We start from the raw sequence: 23,184 nt of genomic DNA, 5'->3' as shown, positions 1-23,184 counted from the left end.
TATTTATGAGAATATTCTGTATGTACATAAAAACATTGACATTTTTAAGAAAAACTGTGAAATACATAATATTAATACTAGAAATAAGCATAAGCTCGCAGTGCCCTTCACTAGGCTCCATAAAATTAAGAAATCATTCATGGGTAATTGTGTAAGATTTTACAATAAACTTCCTAATATTATAACAAAGACGTGAAAAAGACGCTTTTTAAAGCTTTTTGCCAATCGTTTTACACCTGCAGCCTGTGGGCTAGCTATACTCAGCGAGCGTACAATGCTCTACGAATACAATATAACAACGTTTTCAGGATGCTGATGGGGCTGCCACGGCACTGTAGTGCGTCGGGAATGTTCGCGGAGGCGCACACGGATGACTTTTTTGCAATTATACGCAACAGATCGGCGTCACTTATGCAGAGACTGTGTGGCAGTACCAATAGCATCCTGAAAACGTTGGCAGGTAAGATAGATGCACCACTGCTCATGCACTGGAATGGACTGCATGTGGAAGCCACAGATGCTGAGAAGTGGTGCATCTAGATTGCCTAGTTATATTTATTTTTTATATTTATTTTTGTGTACTTGTAGATATGTTATTATCATTTTATATGTCACTAACCTTAATTAATTTTAAGATTTGTTGTAAATACTAACAATTATGGATCTATTGTTGATTCGAAATAAATAAATAATTGAAATTGAAATATAACTGAATTGTCTGTTAGTAAATTTAAAAATTATGTAAAACGTAAGCTTATCTCTAAAGCCTATTATAGCTCACAAGACTACATGAATGATGAAACACCGTGGGATTAAGTGTGATTGTAAAGAATGAATTATTTATTGTTATGTTATTAATGATGAAATTGATAATTCAATGTATATATATACCGTATTATTTGACATTTAGATTTTATTCTAGAAAGGTTCTAGACTAGTATTTTTATGCAATTTTGATGTTTGACGATCCTTTTGTGAAATTCTTATTATTAAGTTTACCATATCTATAATAGTACAATGTTTTTTTAGAACAATAATAACTGCATCAATAAATTGCTCTGATATTTAGATTAAGATGATATTTGTAAAATTTGACGATTTAAAAGTGCTTGTTGCTAGGCCTATTTGAATAAAGAATATTTTGACTTTGACTTTGACTTTGAAAGTTTTAAAACATCGATATAATAACTTAATTCACCACGCATAACAGACGCTAATAGTCGAGTTGCGAAAATCTGCCCACAGTACACTACACTTAATAGACTTTGAATAACAAAAGTTTTGGTAAGTTGGAAGTGACTCTCTAGATTTCACAATAAACCCCGACAGCCACCATGTATCAAACTGTAAAATGTTGCACATTCCACAGAGCCAGTTTTCCTTTGCGTTTTTACGGCGTTTACCTCACTCTGACGCACGTGTTCACCCGATACACACGCGCATTCCGAGACTAATAAAGTCAAGAGGCGGAATTCACGCCAACGGCAGCGTCATACATTTTGCAAAGCTCGCCAAGTATTCGGCCGACGCCGCAACTTCAGCTGGGGATAAAATATGCAGGGTTAATGTGGCCAAGACAATGGATGCAGACGAGAGACGAGATCCGCGCGACTTACTTTCCGATTCAATTAAGTGGATTTCTGATGAATGAGATTGTTTCGGCGCTGATTGGCCGGCTGTGCTGTGGCTGTATCGCGGACGTGCTCATTATGTATATTCGAAGGTTTTCCCGATCCGCTGCGACGGCGCTTGAATATGCATGACGTCGGCCATGAATGAGAGGTAAATTAAATAAAGTATTCCCGCCGCGCGCGGACTCATTCTCCTCGAAGACGCTCGCGACGACTTATTTTTCACTGAATAATTGAATTTTTCGCTGTCATCACCCGTCCCTCGGTTGGAGGCTAAAACAAACCGTCCGAAATTATACACAAATTGTATAGGCCTCTGCCAAATAAGATATGAAGCCGAGCCGTATCGCCGCAAGTCGAGGAAATGAAATGTTATTACGCTTAGCGGAGCGCGAGCGGGGCAGAGCGGAGGGGGCAGGTATTTGTCCTGAGTCGGCGGCGGCGGGCCTTTCGGAAACTCTCGCTTAACTCACTACGGACAATCTTCATGCAATTATCGTTCTGACTTTTATATTGTATATTACGAGTAATAGGGAAGTCCAGCTGATTTAGCAATTTTGTACTACTGTTGCACGGATATCTTTCAAAAAAATTAGGTTAATTCAGCTGATGTTGAATGTCCGAGAAAATAATGCCAGACTAAACACATTTGTAGACCAATGGAAAAGATTTTATTTTGTTATTATCAATGGGCTCGCAGTTTACTGCTCGGCACTACATTAAAACACTAACTAATATAACTAATTTAATTAAAATTGTTCACTAATTTGAGTTCTACTTGGAGAAGGTTAGGGAAACCAGGGCACACGTAGGTATGTCGTTTCGGGGTGGCGGGGCGAGGTCACGCGATCGCACGTTAGACTGTCTTAATATATCAGCGGAAAGAGTTATTCGGCAGGATGTGTGATTTATGGAGCCGGCGGCTGAAGGGGAATGTCAACAGCGCCGCTAATGCGATAGTCGTGTCACTACCGCCGCACTGCCTCCCCCGCACCCCGCACACCCGCCACTCGATACGCCGCGAAAAACTCCCGGCTGACACTACACGCACCGCGACACAACCGCTGCGGGCCCGCGTAGCCCGCCCCTCTAAACCTAAACACAGGAAGAATATTTACAGTCTACATATACTATCCGAGTGTTCATCTAGCTTACTAACCCACTTACCGCCGCTGTGCCGGACACGGCTGTACTTGTGCTCGTACAAGGCCGTAGATAACGGGTGATATCGCCGAATTACCGCTTCACTCGGGATAAAGTGCCGCGTCTTCCTGCTGCCAGCACATTTCGCCTACAAAATATATGTTTATACTTAATATAGTTAGAAACGTGCCCTCACGTTTGCAGCTACATCGTGCTACTGCATTGTTTGTTTTGGCCCTTTGCCGGATGAAACGTATGACAAAAGCGATTCAGTAGCTGTACAAAAATATACATTAACTGTATACATTTCTTTATTGTGCCAGATAAAATGGCAATATTACTGGAGACAGCTGGAAACTTAGATGAATTAGAACATGATGTTGCACAAATTTGGTACTAAAAAAGTCTATTTTAATTAAGCTTCGTATGATTTGTGATGGCCCTAAATCTTATCCTTCATTTCGTGCCTCGCGTGTGTGACAGCGCTATATGCCAGCTAATCGCGAGGAAGCGCTTATCTCCCGCGGCTTTTACGACGAAGCTCATAAAATTAAATCGGCCACATTAAAGACGTGCGGCGCTATTAGGCGCGCATTTACATATCGGAGTTACCCCCGGGCGCCGGGGCGCAGGAATAAGAAATCAGACAACGTTAGGCTGGAAGACATTTTGAACATCGAAAAGGTTTTATCACGTTCCCCTGCGAGGTCCAAGGCTCCGTGTCAAGACTATCTATGGAAAAGTATCCATTTTCTTTATGACACAGTGCAACAAAGGCCGGTTGCATCAACCACACGGACTGCTCAACACCTCTCAGCAGTGAACGGACGGTTTGACTTTATTTATTGTTAGGTTAGTTCATATTGTCTCTTTCGCTCCTGTATGTGAATGGTTAGAAGTGTTATAACGCGAGCGCGTCTTTCATTTATCACAGTGCAACTGACCCTCATATGGAAAAACCTAAAAACTTCGGTTCGTATATTAAAACGTTGCAATAATTGCCGTAGGCTGCTCCTAGTAAAGTTGACATGTCCATATGTATACTTGTAGACGAGACTGTAGTATCTTCAATAAAACACTTGATACACTTCTTGTTGTATTTATTTTAGTTGTAAGTTGCTTCTTAATATTAATTATTATTGGATAGATATACGGCATATCCGTCCATATAATCAAGAGGTAGGTCAGAGAGAGAGCTGTTAAAGTGACGGTCATAGATAACATATTTAAGGAGTGCGTTCACAAACGTCACTCCGCTACAGAGGCAGGCAGACACTCTATATTTTCGTTCTATAGTTACCTATGCTCGTACTCGACACATGCACATACTCCCCACTGCGCCAAGAGAGCCTTGAGACGGATTTAGTTGAAAAATTGCTCTCAGCGTTCAGTGGAGCGTTTAGATTGCAGAACAAATTCAGTTCATCTTTGTTACTCGTATCTTAAATCTTATTTCAACATTTTTTTTACTGAAATGTTGCAAAGAGCATATGAAAACAAAGCGTAGGTATCGCCTGAATATCTATGAATATTTCATAATGGTCCAATATTGTGATCCTCTCTCGGTACGCTGGGCCTGGAACAAACGGGCCTTTGATGCCTGCACTGCACTTCCTTTCCTTAATCCACCATTGCTATGCACCTTTGTATCAGCCGTAGACAGAATCCCTCTATTGTATTTTATTTTTCGACGGCCGATAGATTCTGTGTTGTGGTGGGACTTCTGGGACTCAAACAAATGTAATTAAAACATAATAGGTATGTAGCTACGTTTTGTTTTAGTTCAATTATTAACATTTTTATTTTTTTATAACATTTCGTAAAGCTTACAGGTAAGAAAATATGCTTTAAATTGTTTGTATACGTATTTGCGTGGCACCCTGTAAGAGTATTTTCGAAATGATGGTAAATTCAAAGTGGTCGTACATAATGCACATTTGGGAATACAAAGGTATTACGTAAAACATAATATATTTACAATTTCATATTACTGAAAATATTCCTGGTATAAAATAAAAACATGAATAAAGACAGATCTATGTATTGAGATTTCAGAAATATAGTACCGATGTGGTTTCTTGTAAGTGTAAGCGGAAGGTACTGACATTCTCATGAAAAATATGAATGTGCCACCAAAAGGTCTATTACAATAAAAAAAAATGCATTTAGACTAGTAAAAAATGAATGATTACCGTCAAACAACTTACATTGCGACATCTAAATGATATCTGAATGATGTCAGTCGTCGCGCCAATCCATGGAGGTGCGCGTGCGACTGATTACTACATCATTCAGATATTATCTTGATGTCATAATGTATAAGCCCAATTCGAACATACTCTGGCATGAGAATGACATCTGAATGATGTAATTTTGCTATCGTGCGTCTCGCTCGCGCCGATATATCTACGGACAAGTATGAGCAAAATGCACGATAACTGAATGACATTATTTAGACATCATCATTTAGATGTCATTCTGATGTCAGTGTGCGTTCGAATTTTGAATTGGCCTCTTGGTAAGACACGACCACCACAGACACCAGCACCTAGAGGTGCGCTGCGCCGGTGCTACGGCGTAGCAATCGGTAGAGGCTTTCATAACGCAGTAACTCTCCACTTTGTTATGGATACAGATTATTAAATTAATCATCATAATGTTCAACTCGCTCTTATGAATTGGCGCGAGAAGGACGCAATGGGACTAAAATTGGTATCATATTTTTAGAATTGGAATGCGCCCCCTGTTCCGTAATTTCCGTAATATAAACGGCAATGAGACCATCTTTTGAATATTCGGCGCTGTTTACTGTTGCGTCAAAGGAACGATAAATCACCGATGATAATAAAAGTCCCAATAAATTACAAAGTTTAAATTAAATGACTAAGCCTGCAGGCGGCGTGACGCCTCCTCCCGCGGGAGGGGAAGAGGAGGTACTACAGGCCGGCTGGGCAGGTGTCTTGGCACAAAGTACATAGGTCACCAACCTTCGTTAACTGCATGTAGCTATATCGAGAATTTGGCCCACAATTGCAACAGTGCTATATTATTACGGACATCGCGACTACTCTACCGAGTCTATGCAGTGGTTCTGGCTTCCATTATATCGAACCGTTTTGCTAAAGGTACGATATGGATTAGATATGTCAACTGACATAACCAATCCATATCGTATCTTTAGGAAATTTTTCGACGTGTCTTAAAGTTCGAATCGGGTTGTTAATCAAATAAATAGAAACTGAATTCAGATCGTATGATTATGGTACGTTTATTCGCATTTTTAGATGTGGGTAAAACTTACTGCTGTTCGTAACGAAACAAAGTCAATATATTTATTTTAGATTGATTAACCCATTCAGCGCTAATCATGACAAGTTGGCGTTATGCCTCTGCATTGGCTACGACGTAACGCTACGTCCGTAGCTCAGCGGTGACTGTATCAAAGTACAATCTAGTTTATTCTGATTATTTATTATTATCTGTCACACAAGTCGCGCAGTATGCCGTTCCGCTCACCTCACTGGCTCCACAGAAAACCAGCGCCGTTGACAACGCTTAGTCGTGCCAACTGCAATGCTGAGTGGAGACCATTTCAGCCTCACATCCTTATCTGTTCTGTACTATTCAACTTCCACTGTTTCTTTTTTTTATTATTGTTGTTGTTAATGTATTATCTTCTTTGTAATAATTGATGTGTTGTCTGAATAAATATAATTCTATTCTATTCTATAATACTACTTCTTAGTCTATATAGGTGTTTTCGACTAAACAAACTCCACGAAATGGCGGGAAATGTCTGCGGAATTACTCAACAGCTGAATATTTGGTATAGCTGCTCAAAAACTAAGCGTTAGCGAATTTTTTTGAAATCTATGGCAGCTTACAGTCTCACCGCACCTGATAAAGTAAATACCAAAATTACTTAGGTTGCCTTTAAACTTAAACTGGTTTACTGTTTAAAAAACGATCATCGTATTCCGCTTCACTAAACTCTCTTAATAAAATTAGTTTTCTTGTTTCCCAGGACACAATGTACTACGCACATAGTTTGGAGCCGAGGGAGATTTTCGCTGTTGTATAATGTCAGTTATGATAGGGTAGTTATTATGTGTAGGCTCAGTGCTAAGCATGTTCTACGAACGAAAGGATTTTTAATACACAACATCGAGGCCCCACGTTGGGTGCCATTATTATCTAATACACATTCCCTTTTGTGAATAGACCATGTATTGACCGATAACGTTTGCTATCTAGACACGCGGTAGCATGTCCAGCCAAGTTCAAAGAAAAGGATTTGGTAGCCCGTGTGTTCCGTGGGTCCGTTACACAGTACATTTCGAGCTACTTGTCATCCCTTCACAATTTGAAACCTATTTAACCTACACATGAAATTTAGCACATTTATTCAAGCCCCTTAGCTAGTCTAAGATACAAAAATTCATAAACGCGGGTTAAATAATTATTGATTAATCAACGTTTATAAACCGGCATTTTTATGAGTGACTTATAAATCAAAAACCTAACTTCTAGATAACCTAGAAACTGAAATATGGCATCTAAGTAGACAATTAGATGTATATAGAGAAAAAAATTGGAAAACAGTAAATTATTGATAATTAGATGAAAAACAATCATACGTATATTGATAATTATCCGATTAACTTAAACTTATATGTCAAAAACCTAACCCACTTCTAGATGACCCAGAAACTTGATATTTGGCATGAAGGTAGACTATAAAATTGAATATTTTTGATATTGACCTTCGTGTTAGCGAAGGTCTCCTTTTTAGCTTGGGCAAATCTACTTTCATGATTAATAGTATAGTATAGTCAATTCTGTACCTACAAAAAGCAGTGATATCCCAACAAAAACATAAATGTGAAATGAGAACCAAATTCAATATTAAGGATTTGTCTTGGTTACTTTTTACGTATAGGCTACATTATATTTGTCTATGTTACTTTTATAAAATTCGGTTGGTTGATAAAAACTAGCCAAGTCAAATCCTTTATAGTTTCAGGATTTCCTATACAGCACAGAACACTGCACCCTATATGGCCTATATAGATCTCAATTCTTTTGTCGGCGAGTCAACAACGACACAAATGTTTATTATTGAACTTGTCTAACTTCACATTTATGTTTTTGTTGCGATCTACTCTACTACAAATCTAGTATCATCACTTGAACTGACAGTATTAACAATTTACCTGTAATGCCATTAGACCCCTCGTTGGGCGCCATAGTTATTTTAGGTTTACTTGTGCATCTGACTTGTGCGCCTTTATCATTTATTTGGCTATCTCTTTATTTTATTTCAGCGTAGCGTATCTTTATTAACAATTAACCTTACTAGCATTTCCAAATGGGAAGCGACGTCGTACAGTCGTACCATTCGTGTCCGGCCGTCCCGCGTCCCGCGGCAGCCTCGCGTGAAATGGGGCGCGCGCGATAATCGGGCCGCGGCGCACTGGACGCAATAAGCTGTATCAATAAATCCCGCCGTCATTCATCACCCCCTTCCACCGCTTCCCCCTTCACCCCCGCGCCCGCCCGCTACAGTAATCCGCGACATCGGGAACAACGGCCCAGCGACGACTACGGGACAGATATGAGACGTGGTTTTGATGTCTCGCTTGATGATATTGCTGTGATTTGTCAGATTTTAGCGTCAAAATATAAGGCTACGAAAAATAATAGATAATATATGCTATATCGTTTTCAGGTTTTTAGTCTAACAAATACTTAGGAAACGATCTATGACTCGTGATGGCTAGAAACGAAATCGCAAGAATATGAAATCTGTTTAATTGAGAATGGGAAGCATTTACAGACGGCGCGAGTCAAATTCTTGTTCATTTTTATGGCCCGGATGCTAGCCTCTTTCAGCCAAATCCAGTAAAAACCTGTGCTGGCGTCATCTATAAAAATCTTTGACAGTTGTAATCTGCTACCCGTATTTAAAAAATCAAAATTAAATTTTTGTTTCTGTAAGTAACTCTTTAACAAGTTAATACAACATTTACAATGCTACTACTAGAATAACAATGGAAGACTGACTTGAACTCAAAAATGAGCCCCCGGCTCCTGTGCTGAAAACGAATCAACTGTGCTCGGCGGAATTTAACATCTTTAGTACGACAGCGACCTTCTGTGGCATAACATGTCAGCCTATATAAATGTATTAATTTAGAAACCCACATAAAATGCCCCCCTTTGCGCTAAAATAGTGCCGCAGCAATTAAATAAAACACAAAAAAAGATGGGATTAATTGGTTTGTGAAAGTGTAATCCCACCAAAAACATTTTCATGTAAAATGTTGCCAAGACGAGACCATAAGGCACGCACTCTCTTTAGCAGGCTCCTTTATTTATTTAGCTCTTCAGAGCCAAGCTTCTAATTCTACAAGCCCTAACTTCACAAACTCTAGTACGTTGGTCAAAATATGTGGCTTAGCCTGTGTTCTTCACACAAATAAATGCCCTTACCGGGATTCGAACCCGGGACCATCGGCTTCATAGGTCCACTAGGCCAGACCGGTCGTCAAATTCGTAGCTTAGAACCTATATCCTATTACACATTTACATATTTTAAATTTTATTTAATTATATATTTTGGACGCCATGCCTAATACGCTTTCCTTTAATAGAGCAATTTTACCACTTCTCGTTAGTATTGCATGTTTATCACGTTCGCATTCGAACTAGTCGTAAAGGCTCTCCAAGCGTCAAAATGAAATATATGAAATATATCGCATCAGGACTTAAAGCTTACAGTCTGCTATAAACTGATGCTATAGAATACATAACTATAGTTTGTACCGAATGAGTAAATATTAAACAATATTACAGACGTGTAGTTTTCACGGTTAATACATTAAGTTTGGAGATGTAAAAGGTACCCACATTTAGACAAAAATAATAAAATATATTGGTAAGTGGTACACCGCATACGCGGAAGCACCAACGGGATCCTGAAAATGATAGCCGAGCGGTTGGATTCTGGTATTTTGGGACGATTTACCGAATTGCATGTTCGGTAAATCGGCCAAGATAATCAGCAATCTAAAGTTACCTAATTTAATTTATGTAATTTATTGTGCGGAAGGTAACAAGTTAACAACATAGGTTGTAAGTTGATACTAACAAATATGGACTGTATTAATTGTCTGAGAATAAATAATTTTAATTTAATTGTTTTTAATATAATAAAAAATTAGGTGTAGAGACTCTCCAAGTGTGAAAGAAATAAGGCGCTGAACAGACTCAGGTCTCAGGTCGGCCGTTGTAAACAAAACATGGCTGGATGGGGACTGCTTCGCGGCCACTCTACTCAATGCGTCTGCAACACAGCACCGCAAACCATGGCACACCTCTTGGCATGCCCCGCGTGCCCGAACTCCTGCTCGGAATCTGACCTAAGGGACGTGACGGTCAGGGCTGTCAGCACTGCTGCTTTCTGGGCATCCACTGTTTAAGAGAACCTCGACATGAAAGAAGAAGAATAAGTGAATCAATAATGGCATAAAGATAAAGTCGGCCCGTTTACTGTAACTATGTCATTAAATAAATAAAACCAGCAAAAAATATTAAACATAGCTCCTACGAATAACAAACTGGAAGTTAAATTCGAACAGGACCTAATTGTTTTCTGTGCCAATGTCACTTAGGTTTGTCACTTATCTTAGGGTTGTTTTGTGTTGGAAAACATTGCAGTGTTTACTAAAATAAAGATAGTTTTAAAACACTAACTGCAACAGTTGATGGGAAGCTCTAAGTGCTGGTGAACAGTATGGCTGTGTGCAATGCATGCACCGCAAATAGCGCAATCGATGCGCCGCCGCCGCGCCAGGAATAGCTGCGGACGCCGCCGCAGGGCCCGGTGGAGGGGGCTCGTCGACCCGGCGGGGCCCGCGGGAGGGGTCAAACTATCAGCAGCACAGTGAACCTCTCGAGGCCGTTTACATTATAATGTACATATTCAAATTTTAATTTAGAAACTTCATTAAATAATAAAATGTTCCACATTCAAAAACCAAATAATTGTTTCTGCAATCGCAACTTTAAGCCATTATTGTAATGCTTATTTCGCAAAATTAGCATTTGACAGAAATATGTTTTTCGAAAGGTTAAGCTACGAAACGATGCTTGCTACAAAAAGGGTTCAATCAGATGAAAATGTTCGACTAAAAAAACGAAGTTGCGATAAGATTATATCGGGAGACATGGGGCCGTATTCTGATTGTAATAACAGGTTTAGAATTTGATCTGCATATGTTATGGATATGATAAGAAATGTTACTTTTGATACTGACAAATCATATATGGTTTATGGTGTAAGAACTTTATTAACAAATGATATCCATAACAAATCCAAATTAAGTAAGTAAACATTTTGCATACATGTAAAAATACAAATAAATTTTAAAGGAAAATATAACTAGAAAAAGGAAAATATAACAGACGGTCTTATCGCTAAAAAGCGATCTCTTCCAGATAACCTTTGTGTAGCAGGAAATGTAGAACTCATACAAAAGTCAACAGGTAGTGCAAGGAACTAAATATACGGAGACAATTAAATTAAATACAAACACATACTACATACTATTAAAATTCTGACCTGTTATTACAATCAGACCTGACCTGACCCGACCTGACCTGTTATTGATGATCAAACGAACTTCTTGAAGTGAAGTTCGATCGATATTATATGAGTCACTTCATTTGAAGATATAATTTTATATTAACCATGTAGTTTCCCTATTGTACAGATAGCATCGCACACATTTAAGAGTAACTATTTTGATTAAAACTGTGAAAAACAACTTCCACCCACTTCCGCTTACTGGTTACCTGCGTGCGGTGACCGCTGCGCTCTTCATTATTTTTAGAGAAGGCAGAAACCAAAACTTATATCAGGGTTCTAGGGTGGGTGGGACCTTATATGTATATTGCACAACGAATTCAATGAAATCTCACAGATAACACCATAGTAGGCAACGAAGATCGTTATAAAAAATGTGGTCTTGTGCCGAAGTGTTCGGCAACTAGACCGACGTGTGGACGCTACCACGCACAAATAAAGAATGAAGAGCGCAGCGGTCACCGCACGCAGGTAACCAGTAAGCGGAAGTGGGCGGAAGTTGTTTTTCACAGTTTTAATCAAAATAGTTACTCTTAAATGTGTGCGATGCTATCTGTACAATAGGGAAACTACATGGTTAATATAAAATTATATCTGAAAAATGAAGTGACTAAATATAATTACTATAAGACCGTGATTCGCCCAATCCTAACCTACGGTTGCGAAGCATGGACACTAACACTCAAGGAAGAAAACATGCTGCTAGTTGCCGAGAGGAAAATCCTCCGTAAAATACTGGGCCCCAAACGAAGACCGGATGGAAGTTGGACAGTCCTAAAGAACCGTGAGATTGAAGACCTAGTGGCTGAACCTAACATAATGGGAGAAAATAAAGCCCACAGACTCCGTTAATTGGGCCACCTTGAGAGAATAGACGAAGATCGGAACGTAAAAAGAGGGTACCTGGGTCGCCTAGCAGGAGGACGTCCTATCGGACGCCCTAGAAATCGCAGGAGCGACATGGTGGAGGCGGATCTGCGCGAGCTTCGGGTCGACAATTGGCGAGAGGTCGCACAGGACCGAGAAAAGTGGCGCTGTCTTGTGTCGGAGGCCAAGTCTCATTTTGGGTCGCTGAGCCAACGGAGTAAGTAAGTAAGTAAGTATTACAATCAGAATATACGTTCTTATCTCAATTCAATAACAATTTTGTATTTAAACACAAAGACTCCAATCTAAAAATTTGATGGACCAAATTTAATGGATCTTATATTGGTAAAGTTTCAAGTAACAGCAAAACACTGAACCCGGCCATTGGTCGCCCTGCTCTCGCTGCAGTAATGTTTAATTATTATATCATGGTCAGTTAACTGCGTGCACGCTAGTAATAGTTACAGTCACGCGTGATTTTTGAGCCATTTAGTGTAATAGCTAAATTGGTTGTTTAATACTCGTACTGGTGGTTATTGGTTGTTTGGAATGTCCAATTTAGCTAGATCCCACACAATTTAGATAGAGAATAGAGATTTAGGGGGATATGTTGACCGCGTCCGTAGGCGAAGCAGTGCTTCTTGACTCTAGTTACCCTACACGTGTCCCCTGGGTAGTGCCAAATGGTCAACTCACAATTCCTTCGGGTAGTGGGGTTTAACAGTGGCCTCACGTAATTTCTCACGTAAATCACTGTTATTATAGCCGGTGGTAGAGTCATTTTTAGGACTCTTCTGGTTGGCGACCACCTTCGCGTTGTAGTTGGCCGCCAAGCATCCTTCCTTGCTGATTGGTTCTGGTTGAGTGCGCGAAAACCAGTTCCCTCCTCCCGATCAACTTAGTCTCGACAGCTCTTGGTCTGCATAGGCTCGTTCCTTGCTTTGCTGCTTCAGGCGTGTTTTATTGGCACGGGGGCCAGGAAGACCCGGTGAAACGGTTATCCGCTGGCCGCCCGCTGGGTCGTAGAGGACCCGAACCCCAGTGTGTCCCAACTGGGGAGGCTGTCCTGCCGCCAGTGTCAAAAGCTCGTGGGTTGGTCGCTGCGCCGGGTTGGGATCCCAGAGTGGAACGCAGCGCTTGACCTCGGATTGGACCGGGGGCCCTTCCGTCCCCCGTGCCAGGGAATCACTCAACCTGTTGCATCTTGGCCAGATTTGGCCTCGCCTGTGACCTCGCGGCTGTCGATTCCTTGTTGATCCAAATCTTTCTCTATTACCCGCTTCATAATAATCATGCCTGTATACAAAAAGAAAAAAACGATTTACAGCGGCTCCACATTCCACATTAACTGTGGAGTTTTGCAACATCAGGGGCCGCCACTCCAACCTGAATTCCGTCCACCACCACCTTGAGATGGACAGGCTGGCCTTGTTCTTCTTGACGGAGACTCAAATTTTCTTCCCGAAAATTCCTTTGTTTTTGTTATATCATGTAATTTAATGTATCTTGTTTGTGTCTACGAATAAAAATTATTCTATTCTATTCTATTCTATTATTCTAAATATCTACCCCGGCTGACATTGCTTATCTAATGTATCCTGGTTACAACCTTGAACACAAGTTCGTGTCAAAAGCCGGAGGGTGCGTGTTTATCCGGGATGATATTTGCTGGGCCACCTTGAAGACAGAGACCTGTCGCTAATTTGGGCGCGTGTAGACTATGGGGGTACAGGTCTCATAGCGGAGACTTGGAGACCGATCGTCTCTTGGAGCGCGTACAAGTGGGTCTCAACGAAGTTCTTAAGCGGCTTCCCTCGGCAGAGTTAATAATTCTCGGCAATTTTAACGCACACCACACTGAGTGGTTAGGATCTTTGCGCACTGACTATGCCGGGAGAGCTGTCCTGGATCTTGCTGCAGCGTACGACCTTTCCCAACTAGTCGATGGTCCTACTAGAATTCCGGAAATCGAAGGCCATACTCCCGCCCTATTGGACTTAGTGCTGACTTCACACCCTGAACATTTCCAAGTCTTCCGTCTCACTCCCTTGGGTGCGTCAGACCATTGCCTGGTTCGTGCGTGGTGATTAGTACCGCATTAGCGGAGCGGACAGGGCATACTCGAGCCCTTGGGTCCAGACGTGTATGGCATTATAGGTCAGCAGGCTGGGATAGGTTGCGGAAGTTTTACGCGTCCTACCCTTGGAAGCAGCTCTGCTTCTCTACGGATAATCCTGACGACTGTGCGGAACTCGTAGCTAAAACAATTATTTAGGGTATGGAATGCTTTGTTCCGAGCTCCCTAGTCCGTGTCGGTGGTCGATCTCAGCCCTGGTTCGGCAAGTCTTGCGCTGAAGTCCGCAAATCTAAGTGCGAGGCCTACCAGGCTTGGGTAGCCGCCAGTAGAGTCAACGATCCGAATGCCTCCGTATTAAAGAAGCGATATAATGCTGCGTTCAGATCCTGCAAGAAGCGTATTGCTGCACCAAAGTTCCAACACACTTACAGAATTGGGGAGAGGCTGGTAAGTCAGCCAGCTGGGACTCGTAATTTCTGGTCTCTCGCCAAAGCTGTCCAGGGGAACTTCAGTAAGGTCTCCCTACCTTCTCTGCACAAACCTGATGACTCACTCGCTCATTCTGCAAAAGAGAAAGCGGATCTTTTGTGTTCTCTTTTTGCGTCAAATTCGACACTAGACGACGTGGGCAGCACACCACCCACCATCCCGCGTTGTGAGAACTCCATGCCCGAGGGTTTTGCTCTCGATGTCAATAAGTCCAGTGGGCCCGACGGTATACCCGCTATTGTGCTAAAAACGTGCGCTCCAGAGGTAGCTCCGGTTTCAACTCTATTTTTGAATCGAGAGTAAGAATTCAATTCTGTACATAATGTACAGATTCGTGTATTGTAACAGCACGCCCCGCCCAGCGCCGAAAGAAACTTTTTGATTGCCTTTAAGCCGCTAGCTCGGAGATTGCTTTCAGAGCGCCCGCCACTGTATTTATTGCATTTATTCATTGGTGTGGATACGATGCTGCTAAGTATTCCTTGCGGGTCGGAGCGAGGGAGCGGCATTCAGATTTCTATAACATGTTGTTGATTTAATATTGACATGAGAGTCTCCACTCATAACTTCGACAGCGTAGAAGTTATTAAACACTTTCGCTCAACACAACTGCGTTTTCATCTCTTTAAGGGTAAAATCTTTTCTTAGAGAGGCTTTCTAATTTCTGAAAAATTATTTATTTGGTAGTTCACGGAGCGTAGTCAGCCGTATGCAAGTAACGAGAGGCGGACTTCTAATTTAACAATTTGTCATGGTTTTGAGTCGACGTTGACGATCGTCTTGATGTTCGCCGCGCATCTCGCGCACGATATTAACTATATTTCGAATCTTAATATCAAACCCGTAACAAATGATTAAATCAGAATCCAGCCTGGGGTCTATTATGATATTAAATATACACTTTTCTTCTCGATACATCTCGCTCGTTTGTGTGAGCGCGATGCACAGAGAGTAATGTCATATCAATAACATGTTTTTCCATTAGAATGGTGGTCGGGAGCCGCCACTCGCTGAAAACAAACTGCTCTGGCTGATACACGATGGCTGCCGTTCGGAGCTCTCGTTGCTCCGATGGGTGAATAACAGTTTTTTTTTATTTAGAAACTTATTTAAAGCTTCAATAGCTTGACCGCCCACATAGTACAGTAAATTTATCCGCTTTTAAGTTCCCTCCGTGAGCATTATCTCTGGTTCAATCCGCATTTTACGTTATACTGTCACAAGTTCCTGTACAATCCAACTGCAGAGTGAATTATCATCTTAATAAGCTTTAGTTCGTCGACCTAAGTTTAACTAACACACTAGGCGATATAAATTTGCACGTAGGATTACGACCAGCCCGTATTTATACAAGCGCTGCGACTACTGCGATCAGTAACATTTTTAGATACGGTGAGCCTGTTTAAGTTTTAGCAAAAGCCGACTGTTGGAACGAAACGCAAGGCTTCAGCGGGGACTGCGGAAGACGGGGGCGACCTCTGTCTATGATATTCACTTTTAGTTAACGCTGTGTCACTGCAATTTTGAACTTGAAACAAGCAACTGATCTTTCCTATTTTTTATATGTACTCGTGTGGCAGAATACAGTACATTTCTAATTTTAAACAATTTTTTATTCTGTCTGGTCCTTCTACAATCCTCAACATGGTCTTCGATGCCAGATAATTATTTGAATCAGCGAGCTACGAGATATTAAGGACAAAGGACCTCCACAACGGCTGAGACAAAGGAGAAACGCATCGTGTGAAATATTTCCTGCGCATCCAACATACCGGATTTCCAGTGAGGAGTGCAGCTTGAAACATCCCGAGGCGGCTATATCTTCACCCATCAGCTACAAAGTGGTCAACTGTTCTACCGCTATCCCGGAAAACTATATTCCGACGTCGTCTATAAGGAGTGAACAGGTTAAGAGAGCTAAAAGTGAGTCCGTTCCTTAATATCTTTCTATCATTTACATAAGAATCATTAATAGCTATTTTTCAATAATATTCCTCTATTTGACACAACTTAAATATAAACTTAGCCTAAAAAACCCTATATTACGTCTTAAAACAATAACCAAAACCTATTTAATAATCTACAATACAAATAAATCAGACTTTAAAACACAAATTCTTCAATTACATAATTGCATAATAAGTGCATCGGCCGAGCGCGGACAAACGTTTTTTTGCCATATCTATCGAGACGCGTGGCCGCCATACGTAGGTACTTATCGCCATAACTTGCCCGGATTGCTTATAGTAAACAACATCGGAGTAATTAACATTAAATTCATAAGAAAGTGGTTTAGTTTACGTTCTTGGTTCATTGTGCTGGTGTTTTGGTGGAACAGAGTGTTGATAGTGCTAAGAAGGTAAATACTAAGTGCAATTTAAGATGAATGAAGCATTAATTAAAGAGTTAGTTAAAAAGAGGGGTCATATTAAGTCGCGTTTAACTAAATTTTCAGGTTATATACGCGAGTTAGCCGAAAAAGTATTGTGTGCGGCTCAGGTGACGGAACTTCAACTTCGGATTGCTAAATTGGAATGTGTTTACAACACGTATGATGAGATTCAAACCAAGTTGGAGTGTATGGCGGAGGATGACGAGGCCCAATTGAACGAGAGGTCGGATTTCGAGGATTTGTACTACTCGTCAGTCGCGGCGGCTAGGGAATTGGTAACCATGCATACTAAGGTCGCGCCTAGCGATGGGGGTTCCGAGTACAATACACGGCGTCATCCACATATAAAATGTAAGTTACCCACCATTTCTTTACCGAAATTTGGAGGCTCGTATGATACATGGCTTGAGTTTCGCGACACATTTGATAGTTTGATTAATAATGACGACTCAATCGATGATGTAAACAAGTTTCATTATTTGCGGGCTTCACTAGAAGGCAGTGCCGCGGCAATTGTACAATCCTTAGCATTGTCTAGTAGTAACTATAAAATAGCTTGGCAATTATTATGCGATAGGTATAACAATAAGCGGTTATTGGTGAATAATCATATTAAGGCCATATTCAATGTAAACCCAATTACCAAGGAGTCACCGACAGCTATTCGGCATCTTATAGACACGATATGTAAAAATATACGTGCGCTAGCGACCCTTGATGAACCAACCACCCATTGGGATACATTATTAGTGTATATAATTTGTCAAAAACTTGACAATGTTACAAGACGAGAGTGGGAGGAGTTTGTGCCTAGTTGCGAAACAATTACTTTCGATGCTATCATACATTTCCTCAGCGATCGTGCGGATCTATTGGAAACCATGGCAATGGATGGCCCCGGACGTCGCGCGTCCTGGCCGCTCGCCGCCGGCGCCGGCGCTGACTCCGCGGCGCACGCGCGCTCCGCCGTGCGACGGGTAAAGGAAAAATGTTTCGTAGGACTAGATGAACGTGAAACCAATATTGTGAGTAGCCCACTATTTTCATATGAATGTCCATTATGTAAGCGAGGTCATTGGTTATTTGAGTGCCCCGACTTTCTCGCGTTATCTAATAACGAACGTGCAGATAAGATTCAAGGGATGAAAGTATGTTTGAATTGCTTAAAACCCGGGCACATAGCGAAGTATTGTAGGCGTGGTCCGTGCAAGTCGTGTTCATTCCGTCATAACTCGCTTTTACACGTGGATAGGATGCCGTCGAAGGCTCCAGTAGCAATGCCTGTTATAGAAGTGACTCCTAGCAGTCCGAGCGAGCACGATGAGCCCGCACCTGGCCCCAGCTGTAGTGCTAACAGCGGCCTCTTGTTGCCGGCCCATCCTGCTTTACAAGGTCAAGTCATACTGTCTACTGCCCTAGTAGAAGTATACGATCGTGACGGTAAACCGCATATGGCGCGCGCATTTTTGGACAATGGGGCTTCACCTAATTTTATTAGAGCTGATTTTTGTAAAAAGCTAAACTTACCTATTAGGGAGGTGAATGCGTCTTTGACCGGTATTAAAAATATGAAGTCGACTGTACATAAATTATGCGACGCAAAGTTCTCATCTTTGTTTGACAAAAGTTTTAGTATGAAAAGGTCATTTTACGTACTTCCACAAGTTACATGCGACTTACCTATGCAAGAGGTAAATGTATCAATGCTAGACATACCTGAACATTTAGTTTTGGCTGATCCTAAGTTCCACTCGCCGGCAGCTATCGATCTTCTTCTTGGCGCCGAGGTCTTTTGGGAATTATTAGGTAATGATAGAATTAAATTGGGACGAAACAAGCCCACAGTTTATGAAACCAAGCTAGGTTGGGTAGTGTCTGGTCGTAATGCGCATAATCCTAACTCTAAAAACATTTGTTGTAATTTTGTTCAAATGAATAATCAAGATGACGAATTGACGCGTTTTTGGAAGTTAGACGAAGCGACAATAAAACCCGCGACTGCTTATTATACCAACGATGAACGGGCTTGCGAGGAACACTTCATAAAAAATACCTCTCGGTTACCAGACGGTAGGTTCATGGTTAGGTATCCTTTAAAGCAGCCTGCATCTTCTTTGGGCGATTCTTATGAGCGGGCAAAACAATGTTTTCTGTCGTTAGAGCGCAGACTAGAGCGACAGGCACAATTGAAGTCTATGTATAAAGACTTTATGAAAGAATACGAGACTTTGGGAGACATGTCCAAGGTTACTTCCAATGAGATAGTAGGAAACTTTTTGCCCTTTCACGGCGTGTTGCGGCTATCTAGTCTCACGACAAAATTGCGGGTTGTGTTCAACGCTAGCGCACGCACGTCAACCGGAGTGACGCTGAACGACATTCAGTATGTAGGACCTACTATTCAGGACGATCTCATAGCTATCTTGTTACGATTTAGACAATACCGCTTTGTGTACACGGCTGACGTGGAAAAAATGTATAGGAGGATAGTCGTGCATCCTGACGATAGGCATTTGCAACAAATCATTTGGCGCAAGGATCCATCTGAACCGCTGTGCACATACCAATTAAATACGGTAACTTATGGTACGGCCAGCGCTCCTTTCTTAGCTGTTAGATGTCTTAAACAGCTATCACTGGACTGCTCGGACCCTCGACTCACTGAAATCATTGCCCATGACTTTTACATGGATGACTTTTTGTCCGGGTCTGATACTGAGCAAGAGGCAGCAAGCATTATAGCTCGGGTCAGTGCAGTACTTAAAAGTGCCGGTATGCATTTACGCAAATGGCGCTCAAATGAGCCGAGGCTCATAAATGAACATAACGACGAATCTAGGAACCTTAATCTTGGCAACTTGGACGAAAGTAAGACGCTAGGGCTAGGTTGGAAAAGTGGAGCCGATGTCTTGTACTTTACTATCGACTTAGGACCTAACCCTGAAAAACTAACCAAGCGGTTTATCCTCTCCACAGTAGCAAAAATATTTGACCCTCTAGGTCTTCTGTCACCAGTTGTTATACAGGGTAAAATTCTGCTTCAGCTTTTATGGCTTTCAAGAGTTTCTTGGGATGATGAAGTTCCTCAAGACATTTCTGAAAAGTGGATTAATATAACAATGTCTTTACCTGAATTAAACCACTTAAGCATTCCTCGCAGTGTCGTAGGAATCTACGCGTCGCGAGTGGAATTCCATATTTTTACGGATGCGTCTCAATCTGCGTACGGAGCTTGCTTGTACGTACGTACGATCACTAGCACAGGAGTAGTTACTCGGTTACTCATGGCAAAAAGTAGAGTAACTCCAATTCGGCCGGTAACTATTCCCCGTATGGAATTATGTGGAGCTTTGATTGGAGCGCAGCTTTACCAAAAAGCTCTCATATCACTTCGCATGAAAGCAGACAGTTGTACATTTTGGTCCGATTCAATGATCGTTTTAGGTTGGCTTAGAATGCTACCAAACCAACTCAAAGTATTCGTACGAAATCGCGTAGCCGATATACTCGAAATCACTGGCGGTTGGCCTTGGCGACACGTACCTACTAAGGACAACCCAGCTGATCTGGTCTCACGCGGACTTGATGCGGGTTCAATTGCTGCTGCTGATATTTGGTGGAATGGACCAAAGTTCCTCCGTAATGACGAAGAGGACTGGCCCAAAAATCATCACGCGAGCAAGGATAGTGACGACATTAAAGCTGAGGTAATCACTGCTAATGTAGCGAGCGAAGCTACACTATCCCCTCTATCAGATTTGAACCTTACGAAGTTTTCCAATTTTACTAAACTCAAACGAGTCACGGCTTACGTTTTACGGTTTATTAATAACGCAAGACCGGGTAATAGTGTTAGATATTCAGGATTCCTTAGCACAAAAGAACTTCATACGGCTATGAATACTTTAGTAAAATTAGCGCAGATAGAATCATTTTACTCATATGAGGACGTTAAAAATAAAGCCTTACTCAAAGCCAAAGACCCGCTTACAAAACTGAATCCTTTTGTGGATTCTAAAGGACTTATGCGTGTAGGCGGAAGACTTAGAAACGGGCCTTTTAACTTTGATAAAAAGCACCCAGCTATCTTGCCGAAAGGGCATTTTATAACGGTGATATATTTTAATTCCGTTCACATCATTTTGTTACACGCGGGGCCTCAAGCCATGCTAGCGTATGTAAAGACTACCTATTGGCCAATCGGTGGTCGTACCCAAGCTAGGTCAACGTATCACAAATGCGTCCTGTGCACTCGTATGCGCGGTGCAACTATAGCGCCACTTATGGGCAACTTACCCTCACCGCGAGTAACACCAGGCTTTCCTTTCGAGGTTGTTGGGGTAGATTATGCCGGTCCTATACTGGCTGCGTCTCGAAAGGGTCGTGGTAGTCAAACCACAAAAGTATACATCGTGATCTTTGTGTGTTTTAAAACGAAATGTGTACACCTTGAGCTATGTAGTGACTTGTCTGCAGAAGGTTACATGGCGTCATTGAAGCGATTCGTTAGTCGCCGCGGCTTACCTTCTGACATATACTCCGACAATGGAACACAGTTCGTCGGGGCATATAATGATTTAAAGAGATTCCTTACCAGTCATGCGAAGACGTTATCTGAGTCTGCAGCCAATGACGGCATTCGATTTCACTTTATTCCACCATATTCACCACACTTTGGCGGTTTGTGGGAAGCCGGGGTGAAATCCACTAAACACCATTTAGTTAGAGTCTTAGGTAACTGTCACTTAACTTTTGAAGAGATTTATTGTGCATTGTGTCAAATAGAGGCCATTTTAAATTCAAGGCCTCTTACTCCTTTAACTAGCGATCCTTCTGATCTGCTACCACTTACTCCAGGCCATTTTTTGATCGGACGACCACTCACAGCTCTTCCGACTCCCTGTCTAACAGAGATTCCTCCTTGGAGACTAACACGGTACCAGAGGATAGAACAATTGAGGCAACACTACTGGGTTCGCTGGTATAAAGAATATGTCTCTGAACTTCAGGAGCGAACCAAATGGAGGCAAGCCAAGGGTCAACTTGCAGCCGGTACTATGGTCGTCATCAAAGAAGACAATCTGCCTCCAATGAAATGGAAGCTCGGCAGAATCGTTAGCGTCATCGCTGGATCTGATGGCATCAATCGCGTAGCCGACATCCGGACGTCGTCTGGGATCATCCGTCGTGCGTTCAGCAAAATATGTCCACTACCAGTCGAAAAGTAAATCTACAGTTGAAAGACCAACCTTTCAACGTGGGCGGGCATGTTGGAACGAAACGCAAGGCTTCAGCGGGGACTGCGGAAGACGGGGGCGACCTCTGTCTATGATATTCACTTTTAGTTAACGCTGTGTCACTGCAATTTTGAACTTGAAGCAAGCAACTGATCTTTCCTATTTTTTATATGTACTCGTGTGGCAGAATACAGTACATTTCTAATTTTAAACAATTTTTTATTCTGTCTGGTCCTTCTACAATCCTCAACACCGACCTTAATATTTGTATCATCTTCTTTATGCAATTTCTCCTAACCAGAATGAAAACGGCTATTAATAGTACTAGTGGTTCTGTGAGCTTTAGACTTCGCGTTAAGTTTAGAAAACGTAAAAGTTGAGTCGTGATCACAGTTAACGTACAATGGTCTTAAGCGCCATAGACACTATTGGCGCTTAAGTCCTTTATGCCAATTTCGTAATTTTTGAAGTTCTATTTAATCATATATTTTTTTCTTTTTTCTTCAGACTAATGGTCGATACATGGTTAGTAAACATTAAAATCTTATTTATAAATAAATAAATACGAGTATTATAGGAACATTCTTACACAAATTGACTAAGTCACACGGTAAGCCAAGAAGGTTTGTCTTATGGGTATATAAATACTTAAATACATAGAAAAAAATCCACGACTCACGAAGAAATATCTGTGCTCATCA

General features: G+C 41.5%; 1 protein-coding gene across 2 annotated transcripts; it reads left to right on the top strand.

Moving 5' to 3' along the window:
- The first annotated feature begins 16,282 nt into the window (after positions 1–16,282).
- Positions 16,283–22,695, top strand: LOC133520886 (uncharacterized). Of its 2 annotated transcripts, none has more exons than XM_061855585.1 (2): positions 16,283–17,213; positions 17,310–22,695. In XM_061855585.1, exon 2 carries the CDS (start codon positions 17,435–17,437, stop codon positions 22,472–22,474), a length of 5,040 nt encoding a protein of 1,679 aa, XP_061711569.1. In that variant the 5' UTR covers positions 16,283–17,213; positions 17,310–17,434; the 3' UTR covers positions 22,475–22,695. The 2 variants fall into 2 exon arrangements, with proteins under 2 accessions (XP_061711569.1, XP_061711570.1); XM_061855586.1 differs by having other exon boundaries at positions 16,283–18,271; positions 22,256–22,695.
- Positions 22,696–23,184: the final 489 nt, after the last annotated feature.

The sequence above is a fragment of the Cydia pomonella genome, chromosome 8 (genome assembly GCF_033807575.1).
Source record: "Cydia pomonella isolate Wapato2018A chromosome 8, ilCydPomo1, whole genome shotgun sequence".
In the NCBI taxonomy this organism is placed as follows: Eukaryota; Metazoa; Arthropoda; class Insecta; order Lepidoptera; family Tortricidae; genus Cydia; species Cydia pomonella.
Note: the sequence above shows the minus strand (reverse complement) of the source record. Positions and strands in the feature narration are given on the sequence as shown.

What these genes read in the sequence shown, in the direction of transcription:
- LOC133520886 (XM_061855585.1), top strand. Translation starts at nt 17,435, where the DNA reads ATGGCGGAGGATGACGAGGCCCAATTGAACGAGAGGTCGGATTTCGAG.